Here is a 26,316-nt window from a genome sequence, read left to right as displayed (position 1 = left end):
ACTTACTGTCCTTCCTTTTATGAAACTGACTCCTAAGTTGATTAATGGAATGCTGCATCTTTTTACATTACCTGAGGGCAGAAATGATTTGCATTAGAGTGCCTGGAACTGCTTCCTCGATTGATTAAAGACAAATGAAGTTTGAGAGAACTGTCAAGCGAGAAACACTTTTTGGTGATCATAGACTCTACAAAAGCATAGAAAAATATTTTGTTTGATTAGAAAGAAAAAAATATTTCCCCTTGTATTACTAATACTTGAGTTCTGTCCTCATTTTTGTTCAGAATGCAGAAAGATAATACCAGTCTGGAACTAAACTAAATTTTGGCAAATGTAAAGAATTTAAAGGCTATTCCTCCTGAAACCCACTATAAAACACTAAAAACATCTTCAAGCAGGTACTTAGAGAGAGATGATGTAATCTAAGTCAGGAAAATCCTCATTTACAGTTTGCTGACAGAACTGCCATGCAAAAGAAACTGTGCTTAGGACTATTCCAAACACATGAATGTAAATTCAATCTCTGTCCAGCCTTTCTGAAACTGGGCTACATCCTAAGTTCTAAACTAGTTTTTCCACGTTGCAAGTTGGCATCTTTGGAGAGCTGCAAGTCTAGACAGTGTTAATGGCAAACATGAATGAACATTTGACTTGATATAAACCTCTTATTTCAGAGGCTGCCTTCCTCTAATATCTCACCTGCTCTGGCAATCTGAAAGCACACTTGGCTAGTATGGTTGTATTGATTAGTATTCTATTATATACTATCCTAGTAGAAAGATACTATACAGTCAGTATTAATAGTATTTTATAATAATAATAGAACATTAAAGCTCATGGGGGAAAAAACATGAAAAGTCAGAAGGGTAACAGAAAGGAAAAGAATGATCAGGCTACTTTGCCTGCTGAGACACAGAAAATTCACCAGTCCTAGATGGACATATCAACTGTCTAAGAGCTCCTTTTTGAACATAAATAAACTCAATTTTACACAGATTCACCACCATGGAACAATTCTCTCAGTTCACAGATCACACTAGCTAACTAGGTTTCATGTTAGCACTGAAGAATTGTTCTGAAGAACATGGTGTGTAAAATATGAAAGCAAAATAAATACAGATGCACAGTCATTTTAATTAATGTACAATACAATTTTGTTTCATTTTTTATCTAGATAACCAATTTGCTGTACATGAAACATAAATTCAAATTCCCCTTTTATAAACTAAATTTGGCTACTTCTTATAACAGTGAAATAACAACAGGCAATATTTATGAGGCATAGAGAAATGTCAAATAATATTTTATGGCAAGGAGCAGGTTTCTTTACTAGTGACATTATTTAGATTACAGTCCCCTATCTAACAAGAGATATTCCATACCTGCCATACAAGTAGGCAGGTATTTTCATATTAGTCCACAATTCAATAAAATGAAGTTTTCAAAAGACAGAGACACAGGTGACATCTTGCTATCAACTGAAGGAACATCAATTTACAAGACAGGTTCATTTTTTTGTGAGACCAACATAGTGGAAGGATTACCAAAGGATTATCTCCAGGATAACTGACAGCCTACATGCAGTTCCAAAAATGCCTTTAGAAATCATCATATGTTCAACATTCCTATTAGAACACAAGTTTATTTTTGTTCTTAAATAGGAAAGTAAAGGAGATTAAAACCCCACAAAATCAAAACAGAAGCAACTCATCACTTCCTGCAGGTTCAAGAACTACAAAAACCAAAGAATCACAGCGGCAGCACTAATGAGCTTCCCCCCATTTAATGACAGATCTTCTATCACAATACAATGGTCCCCTCCCTCCTAGTACTGAGAAAAACCATAAAGTCCGTCATCTGCTGATGAAAACTGAAGAGGGATAAAGGAGAGAGATGCCACCAGCACATAATCAGCCACCCTCACTGACAAATGCTACACAGTAGCCAAGAGAGATATTAAAGATTCTTTTGTTAAATCTCGATCAAATCCCTGCCACCTCCATCAGGCACCTCTTTAATTGTTTCCTGATTTAGACTTCATTTGATTGAGATGCAAACACTGACTTCTGTGCTTCATTCCATTTCCAATGTGCTTCACAAAACCAAGACAAATATCGAATATCCTTTCAAGCTGAAAGTGCAGCAGAAACACCACATCATTTGCAGTCTACATCTTCCAATATTTACTGGCCAAATTGTAATCCAAAGCGTACCAAGAACCACACGTAATTTGCCATAAACCAGCATTAGGTTTGCATCTTCCTAATGCACTGAAGAACAGCATTAATGAAGGCTTACTATGATGCTCTAAGATACTAATTTTCTGTTGTAAACACCTTTATAGAGAGATTTTTTTTTATTTTCCTTTATGGAATTATGATAGCAGAATGGTTAAAGGAAGTACCATAGAGGAAAAAACTTTAAAAAATATGTTTGAGTTCAACTGCTTTCAGGAGAACTTTAGGTCATATCTAGGAGAATCAAATTATTACAGCAATAAAGGAAAAGAAACATAAGAAAATACACAGAGCAGTTATAATTCATTCCAATCAAAAACAACTCTGGTGGGCAGTTCAAAGACTTGCTCTTGCCTCAGGCCCAGAGCCAAATACATACCAAATGTAAATAAAGGCATCAGTAGATTAACAATTTACCCCAAGTTAAATTACAGTAAAAAGTATGACTGCAGTAACTGCCCATATGTTAGTTCCTTCCCTTAGGCAAACATGAAGCTCCTTACTGTACCCCTCAACAGTAAATTATAATTATCTTGCATTTATCATAGGGAAGGATTATATACTTAGGCAACACACATTGCAGCAAAACTTTGTGGTATATTAAATTGCATAATACTCTCAGCTGAGATAGATTTGACAATTTTTGTATGTCTAAAATATTATAAATGCAAAACCTATGAATTTCTTCTACTACTACTATTTTTTTATTATTATTTTCACAGAAGTAGCAAAAGCAAATCCAATCTATTTCAAATATGAACCAACAAGTGGCAGAATGTGTTAGTTAAAAAGTAGCTGCAAAGATATTTCTGAAGCTACACTTTGGAAGTACCAACAGAGTGTTTTGACATCTGTGGTATATTCTCCCACACATGCATATCCCTCTTTCCTTTAGCTGAAAATGTTCACCAATGTAATTTAGAAAACTTCATGCTGAAAATTTTGGCATTTTTGAAACAGAGATCAATAATTTCTAACATACAGCTTAACTCAGCTCCATTCCTCACAGAAGTTGACTGTTAGTCTTTGGAACTCACCATAAACACAGAACATGATCATAAACACTAAAAATTGACCTCCCCTTAACCTACACACGGTGACATTTCTGGAAAGCAAGCAGATTCTAGTTCGCAGTAATTCACTTTTGAATGAGGTATATTAGTGAAGAACCTGGCACAAGGCATTTATAAAGTAGCTGTCCTTCCATGGACCTCCTAAGACACAGGTTCCTAGACCCAGGACAGATTTCTAAGAACCATATTGTATCCTCTTTAGCACAGCTTATTCCTCTGGCACAGCTGTAAGTCAGAAGATGCACAAGATAAGAGTACTAGAGAAGCTGCAGGATGAGGTGTTAGGTGAATACAAACTCACCAAAGTGACTTATTCATGTTCACCTCTGCTGATTCAATAGGCTGAGGCAGATCTCGTGACATACTCCCTTAAGCTTCAGCACAGTGAACAAAACACCCAACCTGTTCTAATACAGCACCCTCACCTCCCCAAAGTGCTCCTTCCACACACAGACCATTTATTTGTCATGTGGGTTCCAAGATGCTTTCTGTTCTTCATAGGCTTCAGAAAGGAAGTATGAGGAAGTATTCAAAATGCACCTTTTTATAATGAAAAGCATGGACAGTGGGATACAGCTCCATAGTAAATTGCTCAATTGCAAGGACAACTCAACTTCACAGCAGCCCTTTTCCACTCTGTCATCTTCCTGTGCTGTTTCCTACAGTTGTTCTTGGTTTTACTCCCAACTGGGAGTACAGGAACTGGCCACAAAAAAATTACCAGAGAAATTTCAGTGTCTATGAAGAACACAGAGCATGGAAATGCTTGAAGTAAACAAAGCAAAGACTACCCCTTGATTCACCAACAATATTTGAAATAAAAATATCAGCAAATATAAGTCAATATTAATTTCTGTAACTGTCCTGTCTCTGAAATATTATAATACTTCTTAAGAATGGTTACTACTTCGTAGGCAGAAGCAGAAGTCTTTTCCTTTCAGAGACATTCATGTTTCTTAAAAGTATACTTTTACAATTCTATAAGGCATATTTCTGGAAAAAAAATTACAAGTCAAATTCCACATCTAAATGAAAAGTCATAGTTCGTTTGATAATAAGCTAACTTCATAACAATGAATATTTCTTATTTCCTGGAGAAACAAAGGTAAGTATAATGAAGATGGGAAGTCCTGCAGCTTCAGTCAGATCCATCCAGATTAGTGCAGACAAGGGCAGGCCTATGGCATGTTGTGATAGAAACTTACAGCAACTATTCCATTCTGTCATAAATAAACACCAAAACCAAAACCCACATTTTAAATACAACACCTCTTCCAAAACTGTAACACTTGGCACTACTTACAAGTTACTGAACATTATATGGAAATGCCCTTGGAAGATCTAAACTCTAATATGAAGAATAAATCCTGAATAAAATACATTATGCAGTCATTCTTCTCATGTTTATTTACACATTCTGCCATAACTTGAAAGTACTACCAATTGTACTGCTATAATAACATGCAAACAGAAACCAACACTCAAGGTAGACTAAACTATAAAGACAGAAGTTCATATGCAAAAGAACATCCCTTTCCAACTCTGCAGGGCCAGTCAGGTGAGAGAAGATTACTACTACAAGTCACGTTTAACAGCTCAAACTCTTCATACACAAGACATTGGAGATTAAATATTGATTTTACATTATAGCTATTCATTATCACTAGGAACACTCACTCCTTTTAGCTAAATTGTAGCCAATAATTTGATTAGTCATAACCCACAATGAAGACCAGATTACACAAAAAAAAGCCTGCAGTAAGTTTTATAACATCTCTGCAACATCATGCTGCTTCCTTTAAATACTTAGCCACAGCTTATGCAAGCTTGGCACATTGAATGTGGGAGGTACTTCAGCTGCATCTATGGCCTGTCCAACAAGGGAGCTGGAGACATTTCTCTCTATACAAGTTTCTCTAATATTCCCCAAAATTAGGGGGGTTTTTTGTACCTTTTCCTAAGCATGAAGAAACACGAGAGATGATGCTTGGTTCACCAGCATTTCCTCTGAGTTGAAACTGCATTCATAAGTACATTTTGAAAAAGCCAAAACTCACATCTGGCATTGCCTATATTCAAATACTTGGCAGAAAGAACTTGTTGAGAAGTTCCATCTGTGCTTCTCCTATAGCATCTGCATCCCATTCAGATAGCAAGAAACCTGGTCATGGTGGGTTCCCATGATAGTTACAAGCATGCACAAGCAAGATGCACAAAACTAGTTTTAGAGGCAACTAAGCTGCTCTTTGGAAGTACCCGGGCATTTTTTCCATCATTAGGCAGCAAAAAAAAAAAGTTGGGCCCAAATATGTAACTTGAAACTGATTAAAGTTCTTTGCTCCAAAGGCCTGGTCTGGTTTCTCTCTTGTAAAGCACAAACTAGATCCTACTGTCTTGTCAGCTGCAATCACTTTCTCCTCTTACAGGTGAGGCTGTGATCAATGGCACAGTCAGCAGAACCTACACACTCACCACCTTTGCACCAGGACCCTGCGGTGTCAAAGCAGGGAGTTTTGGGCAAACCACAGAAAGGACTCAAAATGCTGCTGCACTGCACAATGATGCACTTGCATCATTGCTGAGATACATTTTTCCTTGTCTAACCCCAAACACAGCATTATTCCATAGCAAGCAGCACACTTGGATCAATATTTCCTGAAATTAGCAGCAAGTAACAGTTTCTAAATGCATTTTAAAGTGCATCTTTACTGACAGCAGCAAAAACAACCATTAGCTATGACTTTCATGCAGAATTCATCCAAGTAGTCATTTTTTGTGGGTAAGCAACTTATCCTGACCTGAGAATGCTGCTAAGGGATAGCTGCTAAAATATTAAACACAGCTGTTGAGAGAGGGCACATCAGTAACAGTGTAAAGCATCTAGTATACAGATGCAGTAATTGACAACTCTTAATCCTGACAGGCTGTGTGAGCTAGAAAAAAGGTTTGCATCTTGGAACATTATGTAACAAAATTGGTGATAAGCTATAAAAAAAAAAGATGTCTTGCTCTTAATCTTGTTAATAAACCCTTACTTCCAGGAAAGAGCTGTAGTGCCCTACATATGTTTTCATCTTGTTTTATAAGTCAAAGCACTAGCAAAATAATGTATTTAGATGCAGCTATGATTCTGATGAATCATTCCTTGCACCCAAAAATAATTTTAGACATAAGAGTGCTAAACTCATGACAGCTCAGCAGAACTTTGCACTGGAGAAGCATGCAGCTGTTTTAACATGGGAATCACAAAGAGCCCTTTCTCAGAGAAGTAAACTGCTCTAAGATCTTTTCATCACAGGGAGAGAATGTATCTGTCAGGACAACCCAGGAAGCAGAACAGTGACTACCTGCTCAAATAAAAAAATAAAAAAAGTCAGAGTAATGGGCTTCTCCTACAAAACACAGGTTTTCCCACAAGGAAGACTTCCCCTTCATCAGAGTGAAGGGCAGGAAGACTGACCTTATGAAATCACTTCAAGCAATAAGGTATTGATCAACAAGTTCATCTGCTAGAACTCTGAAGCTTGACACAATGAGACTAATCTCCTGTTCCTTCCTCACTAGGAGAGCAGCTATAAAATGGCTTTGCTTGGAGGCAAGGAGAAGAGTGAAGACAGACAGAAGGGTTTTTATTGCTTGGTTTTTGTTTGGTTTAAAGAATTTAGTACAAGCCTGCCACAGGAAGGAGAAACAAGAACTAATATGTAGAATCAACAGATAGCTATCCAAATGTCTGTCCTGGCATTTTGCCAGTTTGATATGACTCACAATGACAATATTTTGATTAGCAAGCTTTGGAAGAAATTCAATATTTTATCCACTACAAGACCCATGCCATATACTGTAACAACACTGAAGTCTACTGTAGTTTGACAAGAAAGTGTCAAACTGGTTTCTGGGTTTTGTCAGGTATGAGAACTTGTTTTTTCAGAAGCCTCTTCACAGGCCTACTCATGCTACAATAGAATATGCTGCAAGAGGAGCAAAAAAGAAGTAGGCAAAAACAATTTAAACCATTTCATAATCTTCTACATTCTGTTCTAATCCCTCACTCATTCTTTGGATAAAAATGTAATTAGAACAACAGAGTAGAGAGGGCCCTCCTGTGAGCACAGACATCTCATTTTTTTCTGCAAATAAAACACTTCTGGAAAATTGATCACAAATCACTGCATTTGTCTTTACTACATCTGAAAACATGACTGTATAAAGGTAGCAAAGCTGAAATTCAGCAACCCAGCTATCAAAGACAATATAAAGCAAGACATGGTGATGTTTCTGCCTGTGGGCAACAGTCAGCTCTCAACATTTCCCCTGTGCTGTTCCAGCAAACCCCACATAAGTATATTAAGTTGCTGAAGTGTTATGATCACATATCCATGTGGCACCAGAGGGTCAGGAGTTTTTCTTTGTAAATACAGGTGATTAACAGCAGTGGTTTAAACAAAAGAGAGCCATGCTGCCTGCAAAGAAGCATTTTTCATCCTTACCCAGTGCAAGTTATACCATTAAAATACTAGCATGCAAAGGGCTAGCATTCACTATGGTGATGGAAACTCTTCTTTGCCAATGACAATAGAAAGACAGCTGAAGTCACAACAACCAAGGCCTCTTAAGGTAAAGTCCTGCTGACAGGTAAAGCTCCTGCTTTGCAGTCTGCTCTGTTTACAGCTGATCAGCACTGAGCCCCTTCTACGCCTGAAGCCTTCTGCCCTTCTAATTTTCCAACTTTTGCACTCTGACTGTTAAATTCAGAATTAGAACAGCCATTTTTTTACCTGTCCACATGGCTAAAACATAACAGATCAAGAACATCTACCACAATAAGAAGATACATCAAGTATTTTCTGTGAAATTGTAATTTCACTTATTTAACACACCTTGACTTCTCAGCATTCCTGACCTAAAACAAACGGTTACAATGTTTATATATACAGAAGTAACTGTAAAAACAAAACCAGAGGGGGATTTGATTTTGCCCACAGTGGATGAGAATAAACAGTGGCATATTTAGACAATCTTGAAACAGGCAACAAATAAAAGACACCAAACACTTTTATACATCTCTTTATGTATAAAGGCCTACCTCACAAACAAGCATTTGGGCTTGGAAGCTCTTATTAGCTTCCTCTGTAATTTTTTTTTAAAAAATAACTATTAAAAAAAAAGAGGACACAGTCCCTTCCAAACTGCAGATATGACAAAGATGCTAAGCACAGCAAAATATTAGATGTTTAATCCCCAACACTGTGCAGTCTTCTCCACTGCTGACATTCTGCAGCTGCATGCAGCCTGAAATTCAAGATTAATAAATTGTAAATGAGGAAACAAATCATTAGTATGTCCAGTCAACTTCCTCAAAACACGATCTATGATTCTTAGTGTTCCAGGAGGCCAGAGACAGCCTGGAGAAGGGATGTACACAAGGTTGTCCCGAGCATACACATCAAGAAACTCAAACAAATCACCTTCCTAGTTACACCAGATCTGCCTCATTTCTCTACTTCAACTGATTCACAGTAAACTCAGCCCATCCATTTGCAAGTGTGTTATAATTTTAGCCACAATGGTTCCGGGTGACTACACTAACATTGGGATAAATAAAAACAACACTACTGCCAAAGACCACAGCAAACACCTAATCAAAATAGGAAGATAATGGGTGATCAAGTGACAAAGAACAGTAAATATTATTAATCTCATATCAGGATGAATGCCATAGCAAAAAAAAGAAACAAAACCGATATGAAGCAGTAAGGAATAATAAACCAACCATTCTATTCACTAAGCACGTACACATTTATCTTATTGTTATCTTACTGGTTGTAGCCAACTAATTTTTTCTCACAAAATGTACAAGAGCAAACTGTCTGATAACAGTAGGAGATAAAGTTCTGAGAAGGACTTAAATTAGAGAACCACTGCAAAAAATCCTCACTGCGGAGAAATTTAAAACAGCTTTGCAGCACAAAATGCAGATCACCAGTATGGCTCTTCTCCATACATTATGTCATTTTGTTTACAGAATACAGAAAAAAATAAAATAATACAGAAAAAATAAATTAACATGCAAAAATAGCACTATAAAATAAAATAAAATACTATAAAAAACATTGGAATGTTAGCTCCAAAACATTTGTCCCTTTACTACCTTAAAAATATTTATTAGAAATAAAGATAAGATTCACTTCTTGTAGTATGCTAGTTAACTGTTCAGCTGTCACTAGAAAACCAAAATTGAAGTTATCAACCACTCACAGTTTTTTTAGCTTTCATTACTCTCCTGATACAGTGGAAATCTATCATGTATTCCCTTAAGTATTTCTTGATCTTTAGAAACAATTGTTACCAATGGGAATAATAAAGAGAGAAATATGTGAAAGAGTTACTTAAATCATGGTGGGGAAAAACAGACAGAAATAAAACTATCCATGATATGGAGAATTACACAGAAACCCTATTTTAAGAAAGTATCACATGCAAAACCTTCAACAGTTCAATTTAAAGTCTAATGCTGCTACCTCAAATTAATTACAGGAATAAAAAAAAAAGCAAAACCATACCTTCAGATGTAGCTTGGTTTTGAATCTGTTAAATGTCTAAAAGTCTAACATAATATATATATGTCAGCTTATTTTATCTTAGAAAAGATTACAAAGCCATAATGAGTTTCACTTCTAAAGTGAAACTATGTGGTAAACTTTGCCAGTTGATAACATTCTAAATACAAACACTATTGAGCCAAGAACATCAAAGTAAATCAATTCTCTTATCTTACAGGCTAAAAAATCTAATCTATAGCAAGATCATACAATTTTCTTCTATATTTTCAGTCACATAGTAAGACAAAAAGATGTTCTGCAAACCAAGCAACCAAAACCAACCAGAGTAGCCATATTAAAAAAAAAAAAAAAAGTCGTAGCTTTTAAGTCAGAAGTAAGCTTTGAACTTCACCAGCAATTCTTAGTGTCATTAAAACTACTTAAATTCATATATCTTAACTATCAGCTGAATTTCAGAATTTTCCTTTGTCAGTACAGCTCATTATTCACAGCACTTTAACTTACCTTAACACTTGCAAAAGGCTAAACTTTGCAAGAAGAAAAAAGTTATATATACTTGAAATATACATGTTCATATATAAACTGAGTTGCATCCATGTGTTTCTCCTACCTTTCCAGTATTTTAGCTGTCTTCTTACAACAGTTTTCTACTTGTGAAATTAAGTGTCATGAAACTTATGTGTCATGAAAAGCTTCAGCAGCAAAATGGCAAAACATAAATACCGGCAAAAATTTAATCTATCCAGGCTTTCTGGTTAATTTTCTGTGTTCATGCCTTGCATTCTTCCCCCTCCTCCTCCCACTATGGATCTATTGCATAGAACAGGCAAGATGCCCCAGCACATCCTTGCTGTGGTATGCCTGTTCCAGAGTAAGATACAACCATCACAGTATAAAAAGCCAGTGAGAGCTCACACACTCATCCTCCTTAAACTGCTTCTAGAATCTCTTGGCTGTGTTGTGAAAAATTACTAAAGTAATCAGAACAACCCATGGTACAAAAACCAGTCAAAAATCAAAAAAATTTTGTATGCCATCCTCATGCAGTTTTTTTCTCCCTGCAGCAAGCTTGCAGTACCAACACAGGCAAGAACTTACACAGCATGCTAAAACTCAGTTAGGCCTATGCTGCAAGACACATTTCTTGCTCCTAATGTTCCAGGTGAGACAGGATTCCTCTCAGCTTCAATTGCACATAGTATATATGCCTAGTTTTCTGTTGATTTCAGTCATCTTCCTGCTCTGTTAACTTCAGCTTGATACTAAATGAAAAAGAAACATGTTTATGCCTGAGATACAAGTAGCACAGTAAGAGAATGTGCATTTGCCAACTATAGAGAGAGACGTCAGAGCATTCTGGATAATAAATAACGATGTGTTCAAAGAAGCTAATAAAAAAATCAGGCATAATGACTCAAGGAAATATTGTTGAGACTAGGAAGAAAAATATTGCATTGACCAATTCAGGTCTCTATCTATAGTCCCCTTGTCACATACCGAATTTCCTCAGCTACCCTGCCAACAAGTTCCATCTTTTCTTGCGGATTATTTCTGCTTGCAATCATTTTGTACACAGCCTACTGCAAGCAAAGTTATCTCAATACAATGGATAATATATCCCATTGACTATTTTGGGGGAAAGAGGCGGGTTCAACTTCTTCACTTTCAGATGTTTGCATGTAGACAAAATTTCTGAATAAAAAAAGAAACTGACTACAGCAGGCAAAAAATTCTCTTATCATAAACTTCTGCTTTTGCTACATCAAACTACTTAGCCTCTACCCAGGAGAGATATACAGGTGATTTAGAGACCATCACTGTGGTTTAATCTAGGATAGACTAAATGCAAAAGTTAATTATTACTTAATAATTGAATTCATGTGGAGGAGTTTGAATGTTTCTTGCCTCTGTGACAGGAATGATTATTAATGCACAGAACATCAGAAAAAAGCCATGTTCCCTGTTTTCCTCCAAAGCCAGTTTGTAATAATCAAAATAGACCAATATTTTTAATCCTGTTGTATCCTTACCTCAGCCTTTCTTCTTCTTTCTTACGAAGGCTGAAATCTCGCTGAACCACCTGGAGCACATGCTCTGCTTCTTCATCAGTCAAGCCAGAAAGGTCCAGTTTTCTCCCCATTATACACTGGGTCCTGGATATGAATAACTATAAGGAATATCTGAAATCAGAAAATAAAATAGAAAAATAAATTGAAAGCACTCATAGTTTTCACAAGTATGTGGAGATCTCAGGCACAAAAAGCAAGTTGCTGCCATAAACATCAGAAAAGAAACCAGATGAATCTTTTTGGCTGGAAAACACCTTTTACACTGAGTTTAACCATTAACCCAGCACTGCCAAGTCCACGACTAAACCACGTCCCTAAGTGCTGCACCTGTACATCTTTTAAATACCTCCAGGAATGGCAACTCAACCACTTCCCTGAGCAACCTGTTCCAATGTTTGACAACCCTGTCAGTGAAGGAATTGCCTCTAAAATCCAATCTAAACTTCCCTCACGTAACTTGAAGGATTCATTTCAGAATTATTTTGCAGTTTCCACTGCAAAAGTAATCACCCCGCCCACTTAAATATAAATGAAAAACATAAATTATTTGGGATAGTAAGAGATGTTGCTCTCAAAAAGGAACATGTTTAACTAAGTCAGGTCAAATCAGTTTTAGACACTTCTTAAGATTTTATAAAACTGTTTGCAGTGCAATCCCTGCCACTGTGTATGAAAAGAGAGCGTACTCTGCTGTAACACTCAAATGTTTTATACTGCCAACTAGGAAATCAGGAATTATTTTAAAGCACCTTTTAAAAAAGCAAGCTTATAAATTTTAAATGCATTTCCCAGAGTGATTGGAAAGATTTAGATATCACTATCTGTATTTAGATGTCACCACTATATCATTATTTCACATATTTGGAGGAGAAAAAGTAGTAGTTTAATATTATGTGTGAATTGAAGGTACTATAAATTTTGAACTAAAGCTTGGTCCATTAAGTTTCACTAATGAAATTTGTTCTAATTTATTTTCTCATGACTTTTACTCATTTAATTGAATTCTAGTAGATTCAGCTCTCACTATTAACTTGTGTCATTTGATTTATGCAATTATATGGGCGAGCATAGAGGTGCCCATCTCCACATTGTGTTGTGGTTCCAGAAGCATGAGAGGTTTTGCATCTCTGTTATGAGCTCCCAGCAATGTATATAATAACCATGAACACACTACAGTTCCTACACTGTATACAAGAGACAACTATTACTGCCTTTTCATCCATGGTGAGAGGCAAGTGAATGAGGCTATGTGAAGCATCTAAGCTGGTTCTGGCTCAAAAAAAGCCCCATCTCTAAGGAACACTGCTACAGCACACAATTAAGTGTGCCAAGTACTCCAGCAAGAAGAACCATGGCGGGGGGGGAAGCAGCTTTATTTTCTAAACATTTCTTTTGCTACTCAGATAATGTTGTGGGATGTAGTTGGTTGGGTTTTGTTTAGGTTTTTTTGTTGTTGTTGTTAGTTTGGTGGGGTTTTTTTTAGTACAACATTTACCTTCTTAAAATCATCTGATTATCGTTCTTCAAACAAGAAAAACACACACACAGAAGGAGGGCACTGCTTGTTTTTTTCTGCTTGGGTTAGGCTATTCATGAAATTTATTCTAAACTCCTTGGTCAAGAAAACACCACTTCACCAAAACCAAGCAGATGGTATACAAGGTTAGGTGAAATTAATATAACAAGATCCCTCCAATAAGATACATGCTTGCCATACAGCTAAAAAGAAAAGGTAACAATGTTCTGGCTTGACTCTGAATCTGCTAAGGAAGATGGCAATGAGTATTTAATAAAGGCTATGAAAATGTACTTTTAAGAAAAATTACCCTAATTTTTGTAGAAGAAAAGTACCAAAGAAACAAAGGACTGTATGTAGTCTTCATCAATCTCACTTGCAAGACCAATAATATATGTTAAAATTAAAGGTTGGCTAAAACATAGTGAGGAACAACTGCCAAGATTTTTTTTTCAATGCCACACATGCCTAAATCTTCTCAAAATTTTCACTGGAATATTAAGATTTTCCTATGTCGTTTCACCTACAGTCCATATACCAAAACCTCACTGAGCACTAGTAGAGAAAATAAAAGCTGAAGAAAGGGTTTCCTGAGGCAACACTTGGGTTGCAGCTCGAAGACAGAGCATGAAGTGCCCTGGGACACATCCTTCCCTTCAGGTTTTGGGATATCTGCTCAGCTCTTCCCACACTTGAGTGCAGAGGCACCTCTGCCTTCCTAAAAGCATGGAACAGCTTCACTACAGGAGAGCCACATCCGTGGGGAGGGAAGCAAGCAGGATTTTTCCAAGTAATCACGCACATACACTTAAGAGGAAAATACAGGATATACAGTAAAAGGAAATAAAACATTTTTAAGCAACTCCTGGAGCCAGTAGAGACACCTTCATGCTAGGGCTGCAGTATTCCGAGATGCAAGATGATGAAGGTAACTGGAATTTAATCTTTGATCTCCTAGTATCTTGAGCATCAAGTCAACAACAGCAACATTTTCATAAAAAGTTCTCCCTTGAGGTCTTCATCAAAATCCTTTTGGAAATGGTGTAAAAATCAGTAATGTTTTTTCACGTGCAAAGTGGTTCATCAGTAAAAAAATTATCCCTTTGATTCAGCTGCCAGTGCTGATTGTGACCATGTATTAGAAGGGGGAAATTTACCCTTAAATTTGGGAACAAATGGACAGCCCCACCACCTCTGATTGTCTGGGGTTGGCAAAGACTTCATATCAAGTATATATGTTTTAAAATCACAAGCAGCTTTAACTTTTGACTTTCATGTGGTTTAGCTCTCTGCGGTATTCTCAGCCTGCATTCCAATATTACATTAACCTCTAAGGGACTCTGTGTGTTTTCCCAGGAAATAATTTTTCATCACATTACTAAATCACCTCTGATCTGGGAGTATCACAGCAGTTTATAAATATTTATAAACAATTCTCAAATGTCCTTTCTGTGGTAGATTCAGATTATGCATTTTGGAAATACACAATGGCAAGTCCTCTAGAGGAAATGTAACAAGTTACACTTAAAACAAGCTTAAAACACACAAAATAGCTTCTCAGCCTAAAATAACTTCAGACCTCAATTAAAATAACTTACATGAGGCTGTTCAGATGATTGCCTTCATACTTCTCTGGTAAATCTCAAACTGGATACAAAATCTAAGATCTCACAGACTTTACAAGGAATAGTATCACTCCCTAGAAAATTTATGCTCAACAAATTAAAACACTGTAACAGGAAAGCCTAGGCTTACAAGACACGATCCGGTATTGCTTGAGAAATACTCCTAATCCTAACACTTCTTACAGTCTATTTTAAAGTCTAATTAAAACTTCCACACTTAAAACATTTCTTGAGTTTAACCTTAAAAACAAAACCAAACCCTAGCATAAAGAAAAACAAGCAAATGAAATGTTTTTCAAGAACTGCAAGCAACGCTTCTGAATTTTAACACAGACAAGGGCATCAAGACAAGAAACAAGGGCAAGCAGTGCATTTCCTGCTCACCCTTATGACAGCTAAGCTGTTCAGACTTGGAGTCTCAGCAGATCATTAGCATTACTGGGAGGGTGGGGAATAAAAAATTTTAAAAGAGGGTTTTGGGCAAAGTGCCAACTAATAGTTAAGACAGATTCTCTGCCTGACAAAGAACCACATTATAAAATTAATTATGCAAGTGGTCACGTTGAATATTGTACAACACAGACTTCTTGTTTTCATCCTGTAGCAAAGCAGTCAGCACTAGGGAGGATGCATCTGGAGTCCTGTGCCCAGTTTGGGCATCCCCAGAACAAGAAAGATACTTAAGGCCACAGTGATGGACTGCAGCATCTTTCACAGGCAGTGATGCTGGGAGTACTAGGACTGCTTAGCCTGGAGAAGAGAAGGCTTGTGGGGGTGTATACTGTGGGTATCTGGAAAAGAGATCTCCAAACAAGAATATCCTATCATTTTTTCCTTTTCTGAGCACATTTTTAATCAAGATTTCACCGGTTTCCACAGCACAGTCTAAGTTTTGCTCTAAAATGCTGTTGATGTGCATTGATGAAATGCAATACCTGAGGAACCAAGACTACAAATTCCTTCATCCCAGTTATTTACAATTAAAATATTTCATATACAATACCTTTCCCCCAGCTCAGTGTCAGCTTTAGAGTCATCAAACTCTTCACCAGAGCATTTCCACTCTGTTCTGCTACTCCACCACTTCTAGAACTTCCAGGTAGAAAATCAAGAAGAAACCTACTAGTAATTATATCTTTAATTCTGTCACCAACAAGCTCATCTTTCCTTCCTTCAGCAGTCTGTCAGGACCCAAATAATACTGCTCAATCTTGGCATGCTTTCCAGAATTCTTTTAGTACCATAAGAAAATCCTTGTAAAATCTTACTGGTGAACATTTTTCCCTTTTAAATCATACTTCAAGATCGTCACCTTTCTAAGACAAAGACAAGCTTTTGTCCTCAACATAGCTCCTTCACCACCCCTCATATTTTAAAAAGTTTTGTTTACTGAATTGTCCAAAAGAAGTTGCCACATTGCCCACATGAGGTCATAACGATAATTTTTAATGCAAATGTCACAATATTTAGCATATAAATGACATAATTTCACACACTTCATTTGACAAATATAAGGTGACAAAAATAAGGTCTGAATAGTGCTTAGAGTTCTGTTAACATACTTGAACAAAACAGACTTTAGCCATAACCCAACATTTAAAAAACATCAGTATCCAAAGTAATTTCTATTACAGCTAGCACATCATTAAGTCTGAAATGAGGCATAATTAACACTGGCCACAAATTTGTTTATCTTTTTTAAACTCCGAGAATGCCTAGAGGCTTGGGTAAAAAACACTAGTTTTTTTCTCAGAGTATTCTTCTTTTTACACTCAAAATGAACAAATGTCTCAAAATAAGAGAAGGGAAAATATACTCATCAGAAATAAAAAGCCACCTCTCTGATTGAAAAATTAAATACCCACCTGACTTCAACATGGAACTTATATCCAGTGTATCACATTTTAAATGAGATGTAAAATAAAGATCTCATAGAGGATGTTATTCTTTGTACCCACGCTGATTTTAACTGAGCTTTACTGCACATGTTTCCCAGTCTATAACCAAAGCAAAAAAAAATGATCTTGCTTTCAGCCTTGGACTAATTTTATGAGAGATTTGCAAGCAGCAGAGAACTGGCAAGCTCCTGAGCAAAGTTACATTTGTTTCACTGGGTAATGTAAGGGGTAAAGCAGCAGGTTTTAAAACATGAAGTTCATTCAGTTCCTTTGGGGAGAAATGTTCCTTACTAATACAAGTTATTGCAGTAATTGTGTGTACATTTGTCTAAAAGACTGTTGGAACATACCATAATGGGTGAAATTGTAAACCTTACAGGTCAAAGGTTAGTACTGTATGGTTTTAAATTTTAAGCTATTTAGGAAATAAAGAGGAGTTTCACACTCTTCTTGCTTCTATATTTTTTGTTATTTTAAGTACCGAATAAGAAATAGTAGATTGTCCTGGTGACAGCTGGGATAGAATTAATTTTCTTCTTAGTGGCTGGTACAGAGCTGTGGGGCTAAACCATGACACAATTAAAAATCTCAGCAAAGTCACAATCCATTCAAGAAAGAATGGCATCTCTCATCTAAGGATAGCACTCTCCTAAAGGCAGAACACGGCATATAAAATACAGTTTCTATTTTAAAAAAAAATAAAACTTATTTTATTTAAATAGAAAAAAAATTTGAAAATACTAAAGATTGCACTGTAGGGCCTAATTTCTGTCATCTATCTCTAATGGTTCACAAAAAAAGTCATATTAAAAAGAGAATCTATAAAATAACTGATGACCATTTTATACTTATGTATTGGGCCTACAACTGAAACACAAGTACAAATCCCATTTGGAATTCAAAATGTGATACAACAGCTAAATTGATGGACCAGAATAATCTTCTCACTGGTAAAACTAGAGTAAAGTCTTATCAAAAATTTGTCCTGCAGCTGCTAAAGACCATAGGTTATCTGGCATATACTGATTACATGTATTTTATATGCAAGTGGATTTTTAGTTAGTGTATATTCTCATTTTACTTCAGTCTCTTCCATTGTTTATGCTGAATTTAGGTAAATCATGTTCAGATCTATTTTCTCTATTTAGTAGTAACTGTCTTAAGGAAGAGTGCGTGAAGATGATGGGTCTGACAGTATTCTGACTGTGAGACTGACTATCACTCTTCTAGAAACAAAGAAGACAGCTTGGAGAAAAAGACAAAATTGGAGCAGTAATGTGCTGACACACAATTGTATCTTGGATGATTTGCCTCTTCTCCATGTGCCTTCAATCTAAAGCACGAAATTCAGCTCATTACTGTAATGGACTGTCAACCAACTCAGGAATGAATCATCAGAGGCCAGCAAGAAAGCCAGCATGTGCACTTTGGGAATGCAACTGATCCTAGAGTCCAACACAATCAGAAATTTGAACATCTGCAAGCACAAGACTGTAGGGGCTTCCCTTTGAATGCCTAACCTGCAAAGTGGGGCTCAGAGCTTTATTCTATGTGCCCAGACTCCCTGCACAGAGAGAGCAGCAGCCACTGAACTGAGTTATGCCTCTTCCACATTTGCACCAAAACACAAACCAAAACATACCTGGCAAATCAGGCTTCACACTGCACTTGCTAAGGTTGAGGCAGCATGAAGAGAATACTAAACAAAAAGTTCATTTGTACTCCTACATCTCTCCTCAGCATTAGCTCAAGAGTGAGGGACTGCAAAAATACATTCACTCACTTGTGCTGGACTACACATGCCAAACCTTCTCCTGAGACACCTTTAGTCCCAGCATTTCACGATCAATAGCCCTCAAATGAGCCACATGGATAGAATGGAGATGAAAAAAACAGCGAATACTTCTTGGTTCCTTCAAAGAATTGCTGGGCTTCTCTCTCATTCAAGAGGCAGGCAGAGAAGTGAGCACTCACTTTACCAGTGTAAATACACATAAATAACAGTTCTAGTACTGACACCCAGAAAAACTCAGGTTCAATGCCATATTAAGTCTGGGAAGGCTCAATTATTTATCTCCCTCCTTGTGGAGGACAACTGAGAGGAGCCTTCATCAATGCCTGGAAGTATCCGAAGGGGACGGTGCCAAGAGGATGTTTCAAGGCTCTTCTCGGTGGTGCCAAACAATAGGACAGTAGGCAAAGGGCAAAAACTGAGGCACAGGAAGTTCCACCTAAACATGAGGAAGAGCTTCTTCAAGCAGGTGACTGCACACTAGAGCAGGTGTCTCCCTCACCAGGAATACTCAAAAAGCACCTGGATGCGATCCTGTGCCATGGGCTCTAGGATAGCCCAGCTTGAGCAGGAAGGTTGGACCAGATAGTCCCTTACAACTTAACCCCTTATGAATATTACTGTGCAGATAGATCCCTATTTCAGGTACCAGCATCCTGTTTTCCTGTATGACCTGAAGCAACTGAAAGATACAGAAAGCCCCCTACCATGCAAGCTGTGGAGCAGCACATGACAAGTATGCGTATCAAAGTTAAATGCCTTCCCCTGTACCACCACAGTCACTATTTGTTAGAGCAACTAGAAAGGAGCCTCCTACAGGTAACATTCAATAAACTAACCAAGAAAATAGGTCCACTAAGATAAGTTTTTCAACTTCAAAATGCCAAAGCATCACTATTAAGTGGTGATAAGGCTTCTCATCTGAGTTATTAATATCATTAATATGGAAATAAAAAAAAAAACAAACACTGAGAGAAAAGGTGAAGCTTTTGTAAAAAGTCAAACAGCTCTGGAAACACTACAAATTTTGCATCTGCACTTAATTCTGCATTTCAATAATACAGGCAAAAGAGTTACAATAAATTAAGAACCTCATCATAACTTCAAAGCCATATTGTGATTAATCCATGCAAACTACAAAAGTGAACAATTAAGTGTGGATTGTATACTGCTACCAAAACATCCGTAACATAAAATACAATCAATATGCAAGGATACCACAGACATACTTAAAATACCCTACAAAGTAAAATGGATTTGTTTTCCTACATCTGCTGCACTAATTGATATCCCTCATCCCTCTTGTGAAATACCACCCATGAACATATAATTAAAGATTTATCCATGAACTAAGCTTTCACTGAAAAAATTTTCCTGCAGGACTAGAAGAAGGACAAAAGTTCTATTTTTAGAGGTAAGAAAATGCTTCCAACAGCAGTTGCCACAATGAGGCAGTATTCTCTAGTGCTGCCAGATGTGAAAACAAATTTAATATAGTAAATCACTGTTAATTCAAACCACTGACAGGAAACCCCACTGCAAATTACTGAATTTTACAGATTAGAAAGTAAATTAACAAAATAAAAAAGCTAAAACAAATTCGTAAGACTGTGCCTTCCACATTCACTGTGACACCTGCAAAATGCTCCTAACCCCAATTTATCCTCAAAGAAGCAAGAATCATTGAGATATACAACAATGAATTGACATACACAAAGCCACGTGTCCCATTTCAGAGACTTTGTGACAAGCTGTATTTAGCTGACACACAATGTATGCCCTATGCACTGTAAACAGGGTTTCAGCAGCAGGTGGTTTTTGGTTTGTTTAGATAACCATTTGTCAAGTGGCATAAAACAAGAGTAAAATAGAGCCAGAGCTGTAGAAAGCCTCTGAAAACCAAAGGAGCTGGGTTAATCTGTCAGGTAGGGGAGTTAATGGATTTGTTTGTTGACACTTGGACCTACTCCACACTGTGCTCAGAAGAGACTCTGCTTTTGACCAGTGTTCAGCTGATTTTTTTTATATTGACACTGCACAACATGGAGATAACCTGAGCCTCGATCAATAAACACAAATCTGAAGTTCTGTATCGTAAGTTTATACAAATAAAGAATGTTTATGTTCAAGCATAATACAGGGTCAGTCACTTTCTAGAGTTCAAGGGCCAACTTCAGTGTCAGGTTTTGACTGCTGCTTCACTGATATTTGGATCCAAACTGGAGCAGTGTCACAGCTCCTTTAGTTTAAACTACAGAACCAGTTCATCCTCTTACAGGTTCAGGAAATCATCCAGCTAGCACAGACACCTTTTTGAGTCCCACAGAACTTATTATTTGAATAGCATAATCAAGTTAAGCCACCACCTTTATGAACTAACTAGGGTTCCTTGTGTGGAACCCAAGTCCACAATATTTCAAATGATTTGCCTCATTTTGACCTGTGATACTACCTTGGAGCAGGAATATGAAACCTCATTATTAAACATTAGAAAAAAGCGGGAGACGGAATAATCAGATTTCTCCTCCTCTAGAGGTGAACTGCTTTCTTCTCATTTGGGACTCAATTCATGGTTTCTGTGCTTGCAGTGATCAACACATGGACAATTTTTGTCACTGACTTTAAGATCAAGAACAACTGAGATAGTGAAAAACGTCACCTTTTTGAATCCTCCCCAAAGCTCTTTCAAATGTTTTTGAAACCTGATGGCGCTCCAATTCATGCACTGTGATTTAACTTGAATCCAAGTCACGGTCCGTCAAACAAATATCAAAGCACTTATGACAGCTAGATGCAAGTGCTGAGATAACTTCCAGAAAGGTACACCAAGCACTCCTGGGGATGATCTCTGAGGGGCAAAATGATCAGTTCTCATAAGGGGGGAGAAAAAAGGAATCGATTTCTTGTGAGATTAATAATGGTTAGAAAAATAGGTACATCTCTAAAATGTACCTACATCTCTGAAATTTGAGGTATTTCAGGTCAGTGCTAGTTGCATCTCTGTCAACAGCACTTAAATAATACACTGCCTATCCACACTGTAGCAATTAATCATAATGGCACAAGCCAGCACTTTTCTTTTTTGATGGAACACAAAATCCTGTTCATACATCTCAAAAGGGGCAGAAGAAAACCTCATTAAAACCAGTTTCTGTCCCATAAGTAATGCCTAATTAGCAAAGAAGCTCCTGTATTAATTTCAGAAGAGATAAAACTCATCATAAGAGCAGAACAGAATGTTTATTCTGTGAGTTAAAAACATATTTTGTCTTCTTTGCTCTGGAGAAGGAAAACTACAGATTACATACTGTCCTCCTCCAAGAGCACAAAGCTGGTTTACAGCAGCAGAACCACCTATTATTCTGCACAGAGTGCTGAGGAATGGATTGCTTTGTTATGAAAAAACATCAAAGATTTTAGGATGTCGCCTAGCTTCGAGGCTCATTAAAGACAGTGGGAATGCCATGAACTTTAATAGCCTTTGAATGAGTTTACACTTCAGATTGCTATCAGATGAAGATACTACATTTCACTTTCTACAGAAAATTACCTCAGCACCCTTTAAATAGACTTAGTCCAGAAACTACAGCTGCCCCATTTATTCTTCTCCATCAATAAGCAGCACATTGTGCAAAGAAGAATCCAGAAGGAGCTTCTTGAAACTGCTACACAGCAGAACCTGAGCTTGGGTATTCAGAAAGAGGACCAGCTAGAGCTGCCCTCCTGCCTGACAGTCAATGCCAGCAAAACTCAAGAAAACAACTGATTACCATGACCCAATGGAGACAACGCCATTGAATGTGTCTCATCAAGACTAATCTCCACAGTAGTCAGCTCCACCCAGTGGGTGATGTTTTAGCTGGAGGTATACTTTGCCTTGAAGAATGTGTATTTAATTTTCTGAGATAATGCTTTATATCTTCAAACAACCAGTAGACAGTAATAGCTCCAATAATCTGAATACCAAACTCCAATATTCATTCTTCCTTTTCCAATCATCAATGGATCAAAAGGTAAATGAAGCATAAAAGTAATAAAAATTAACAAGAGATTTTGTTTCTTTTACCCAGTTCAGGGGCTAATCAGTCAGTAAAAACTTGCTAGATGAGGTGTTTTGCAAGTAGAACACTCTTTAAAAAGTATTATATGTATATATATATTGCTGTGCTGTTGAAATTTAATGCATATTGGCCCAGAAATTCATTGTGCTTCTATTCCCTGAATAGTATGCATAAGATCTAAAAATCTGTCATCATTGCAATAATGCTGATATTAGCTTTTGACCAGTCAAGCCACTGCAGTCTTTATACCCTCTTTATCTATGATAAAGCTGCTAAGGTGATTCATTAAACAGCTTTCCACTACAGTGTACTTTATTTATGTATTTTCAGGACACAGAATGCCAAGCATAATGTTTATTTACAGAAAATTAAGTTTTAAAAAATACAGCATGGCATTTTTGCACAAGACTGTTAAAAAAAAAAAGCATATCATGTTTTAACTGAAAGCTAAAAGGCAGCCACATCATAATCACTAGCCTACCATATGAGTGACAGATCTTACTGGTGTATCAGACATGTATGGGAGGTTTTCCTCTTGGGTTTCTGTAAATTCACAAAATTTCAGATACAGGCATCTTTGACCAATCTCACAAAGAGATGTGCAAAACTATACCATTGCTTGAAATCTTATCAAATTACACTGTATTTAGCCTTTCTGTTAAAATGCCTGATATTATCATAAAAGTGAAGATTCTTTGGTAAATTGAGGAATAGTGTGGAGTGCTTCACACCAAAATATAGCAGTCATCTTCCTCATCCCTTAAGCCCTAAAAGCTTCTTCTGAAAGTAAGCTGCTATAAATCTCTGAGTATAAGAAACTTGGAGCTCTCTCTGGCTGTCAGTGGTTCACAAGTAAGCCAGAAGCCTTTATTATCTCTAAGATAATAATATCTCTAAGAATCTATCTAAAAAAATAACCTACCTGAATCCAAAAGGAAGGTGAATAAAGCATTCCACAGGAAGGCAGCATTAATCTGCTCAAACAATTCAATGGGTTTTCTCAATGAGAAAAGCTGTCCCTGTGGTTTTCATGGAATTACATTCAGCTAGTTTCTTTCAACTTGTCCAGCTTTCCAAGGGCAAGTTAAGGTGGTTTACACTGCCAAACCACAGTTTCCAGTCTTATAACAATAGGGCATGTTAATGTTGGCAGCAATACAAAGGAGTCGCATTTTCATACCAATGTACTGTTTTTGAACAATAGTGCACTTGGTACATACAGCCTTTCTTCATCATCACCCATGCATATTTAGGGGACTTTTTTTTTCTTTATTTAAATACAAGCTGTTCAAGTGTTCTGTTTACTGCAAGTATGAAGTGAGAAAGGTGAATTCCTACTGCGTTCATACACTTGGGTAACTCTATGTAGTGCACTCAGATGTATTCATCAGGTTAGCGTGGAAGCAAGAAACCAGCTCAGGAAAATAAATAGGTGTTCTAACTCAGTTTTCTAGATCCAGACAGCACTGGTACAGATGAAGACAAAAAAGCACCACCCTGCCTGAAAGGACAATATTGTGTCATTTGAACAGGCAGAAGGTCCAAGAGGCAAATCCTGTCACAGGGTGTAGTACTCTAAGAATGTCTCATCCCCGTGAGGGTTACCAGGGTGGAACTGACTTGCATGCATTCTCAACTGGAAATTAACATATAACAGGTACTGAAAATGCTACTCCCCCATTTCTGATTGTACTAAGTACTGTACTAAGTTACCTGACAAACTCCCCAGGAAGGCTACACAAGAGCCAAGTACCTTTTTAGGTGCTTGGGCATAAGGCATCAGTAAACATGCTCTGATACAATCCTGTACCTGAGTAATGATGGGTAAGGCAGTAGCCTGAGGGGCTACGTACAAGATACATCATCTTCTGCTTTTTACACAGCTCCGTTCACTTCCTAAAGGAGCAAACACTACTGTTTGACATTTAACAGCAGGGGCTTAGTCAGTGGTCTCAATGCAATTTACGGAGAACAGCTATCACCATAAATAAGCAATATATATTATAAAAAAAAACCAAAAAAAACAACTGTCCAGTTTGATGACAGGTCCATCAAAATCAGAAAGATGTCTGGTAATATGAGAACTAGACTAACTATCCCTCCGTTCTCTCTCTCTAGCGTTCCAGAAAAGGCTTACGAGAGGAATCAGTAAAACCTTTATTGCTAAAAATCTTTTCTGTGCCTATTCTAATAAACTCCTGGCTCCATAGCAAGGCAGCTACCCACATTTTCAGAAATGCAGGGAATGGTAAAACGGTAGGTATAAAGCAAAAAGCTTAATTTGCCAAAATAGATTGCTATTTACAGTTAATGTCCCCGCAAACATGCTTGGGGAGGGACAAACACACGCTATAAGGCATTTCACAATCTAATTCAGTTACGCTTGCCTGAAACATAACACAAATCCCAGCATAACACAGGCTCCTACTTAATTAGATTCCCTAAGAAAAGTCAGTCTGAGCCATATGGTATTTTCCTCAGCAGTTACGATAAACTGACCTTGATACTAGGAAAACGCACGCTGCTTCTGTCTGAGGCATAAATTACAAGCGCAGCGTGGCGGGATGCTCCCATGAAACGGGGACAGCGGCAGCGGCACGCTGAAACGCTCCCCGGGCTCCCGGGGAAGTTGATCAAGAGTAACACACTCCAATGATAACGACGATGATGATGCACTGCAGTGACAGCGTTCCAAGAGCCACGCGGTCAGCAGAACACCACGAAGCTGCTCAGACATCTGTCCGGTAATTAAAGCACAGCCTAATGCCGCGCTGCCGCGGAGGAGCGGCCCGCCTCGCCCCCGAACGCCGCGGAGGGCGGCGGCCCCTCTGCCAGCAGCACGCCCCGACACCCGGCCCCGCCCGACCCTTCCCCGGCGCCGCGGGCCCCCCCGACCCGAGCCCGGCCGCCCCTCACGGGCGCTGCGGCCCCGCACCTCGGCCCTGCCGCAGCCCGTCCCACAGCGCCGGCCGGCCCCGCGCTGCCGCCGCAGGGGGGCCCTCAGCCCGCCCCGGGCCCGGCCCCGGCCGTACTCACCCCCGGCCAAGTGCGAGGGCTGCACCTCAATGGCAGGGAAGTGCCTGGCGCTGGGGCACGGGCAGAGCCGGCGGCTGCGCCCCGTCGCTCATGCACGGCGGGGTCTGCGGCCGCCCCGCGCCGGCCCCCGGCCACCACCTGCGCGGAGCCGCCGGGCACAGGTGCCCCGCTCTCGCTCCGCGCCGGCCGGCACAAGGCGAGTGCCGCTTGTCTCCTCCGCCTCCTCCTCCTCCTGCTGCTGCTGCTGCTTCTGCCGCCGCCGCTAGTGCTGTCGCTGTCGCCGCCGCCGCCGCCTTCAGCCCTCCCCGCCCCGCCGGACGCGCCACCGAGTGCTGCTGCGGTGCCGGCGGCGGCAGCTCCCGCCGCGCTCCGGCACCTGCCCGGGCGCTGCCGCCAATCGCCGGGAAGGGGCCGGGCGGGGGCGGCGCGCCCGGCAGGGGCGGGAG

The 26,316-nt window shown here is 38.6% G+C and overlaps 1 protein-coding gene across 11 annotated transcripts in view; it reads right to left on the bottom strand.

The window, feature by feature from the left end:
- Positions 1–25,972, bottom strand: part of MYRIP (myosin VIIA and Rab interacting protein) — a 206,439-nt gene extending 180,467 nt beyond the window's left edge. For 5 of the 11 annotated variants that reach the window (XM_015619688.3, XM_015619690.3, XM_015619689.3 and 2 more), the window contains exons 1-2: positions 25,871–25,971; positions 11,904–12,053 (exon numbers count right to left, since the gene is read on the bottom strand). In XM_015619688.3, coding sequence (XP_015475174.1) covers positions 11,904–12,013 — 110 coding nt within the window. In that variant the 5' untranslated portion in view covers positions 12,014–12,053; positions 25,871–25,971. Of the gene's footprint in view, positions 1–11,903; positions 12,054–25,870 lie in introns of all 11 variants that reach the window. The other 6 variants (XM_015619685.3, XM_033511940.1, XM_015619686.3 and 3 more) reach the window with 2 other exon arrangements.
- Between the last annotated feature and the right edge of the window lie 344 nt (positions 25,973–26,316).

Source organism: Parus major, chromosome 2 (assembly GCF_001522545.3).
Source record: "Parus major isolate Abel chromosome 2, Parus_major1.1, whole genome shotgun sequence".
NCBI lineage: Eukaryota > Metazoa > Chordata > Aves > Passeriformes > Paridae > Parus > Parus major.
This window is presented reverse-complemented; position numbering and strand designations above follow the sequence as displayed.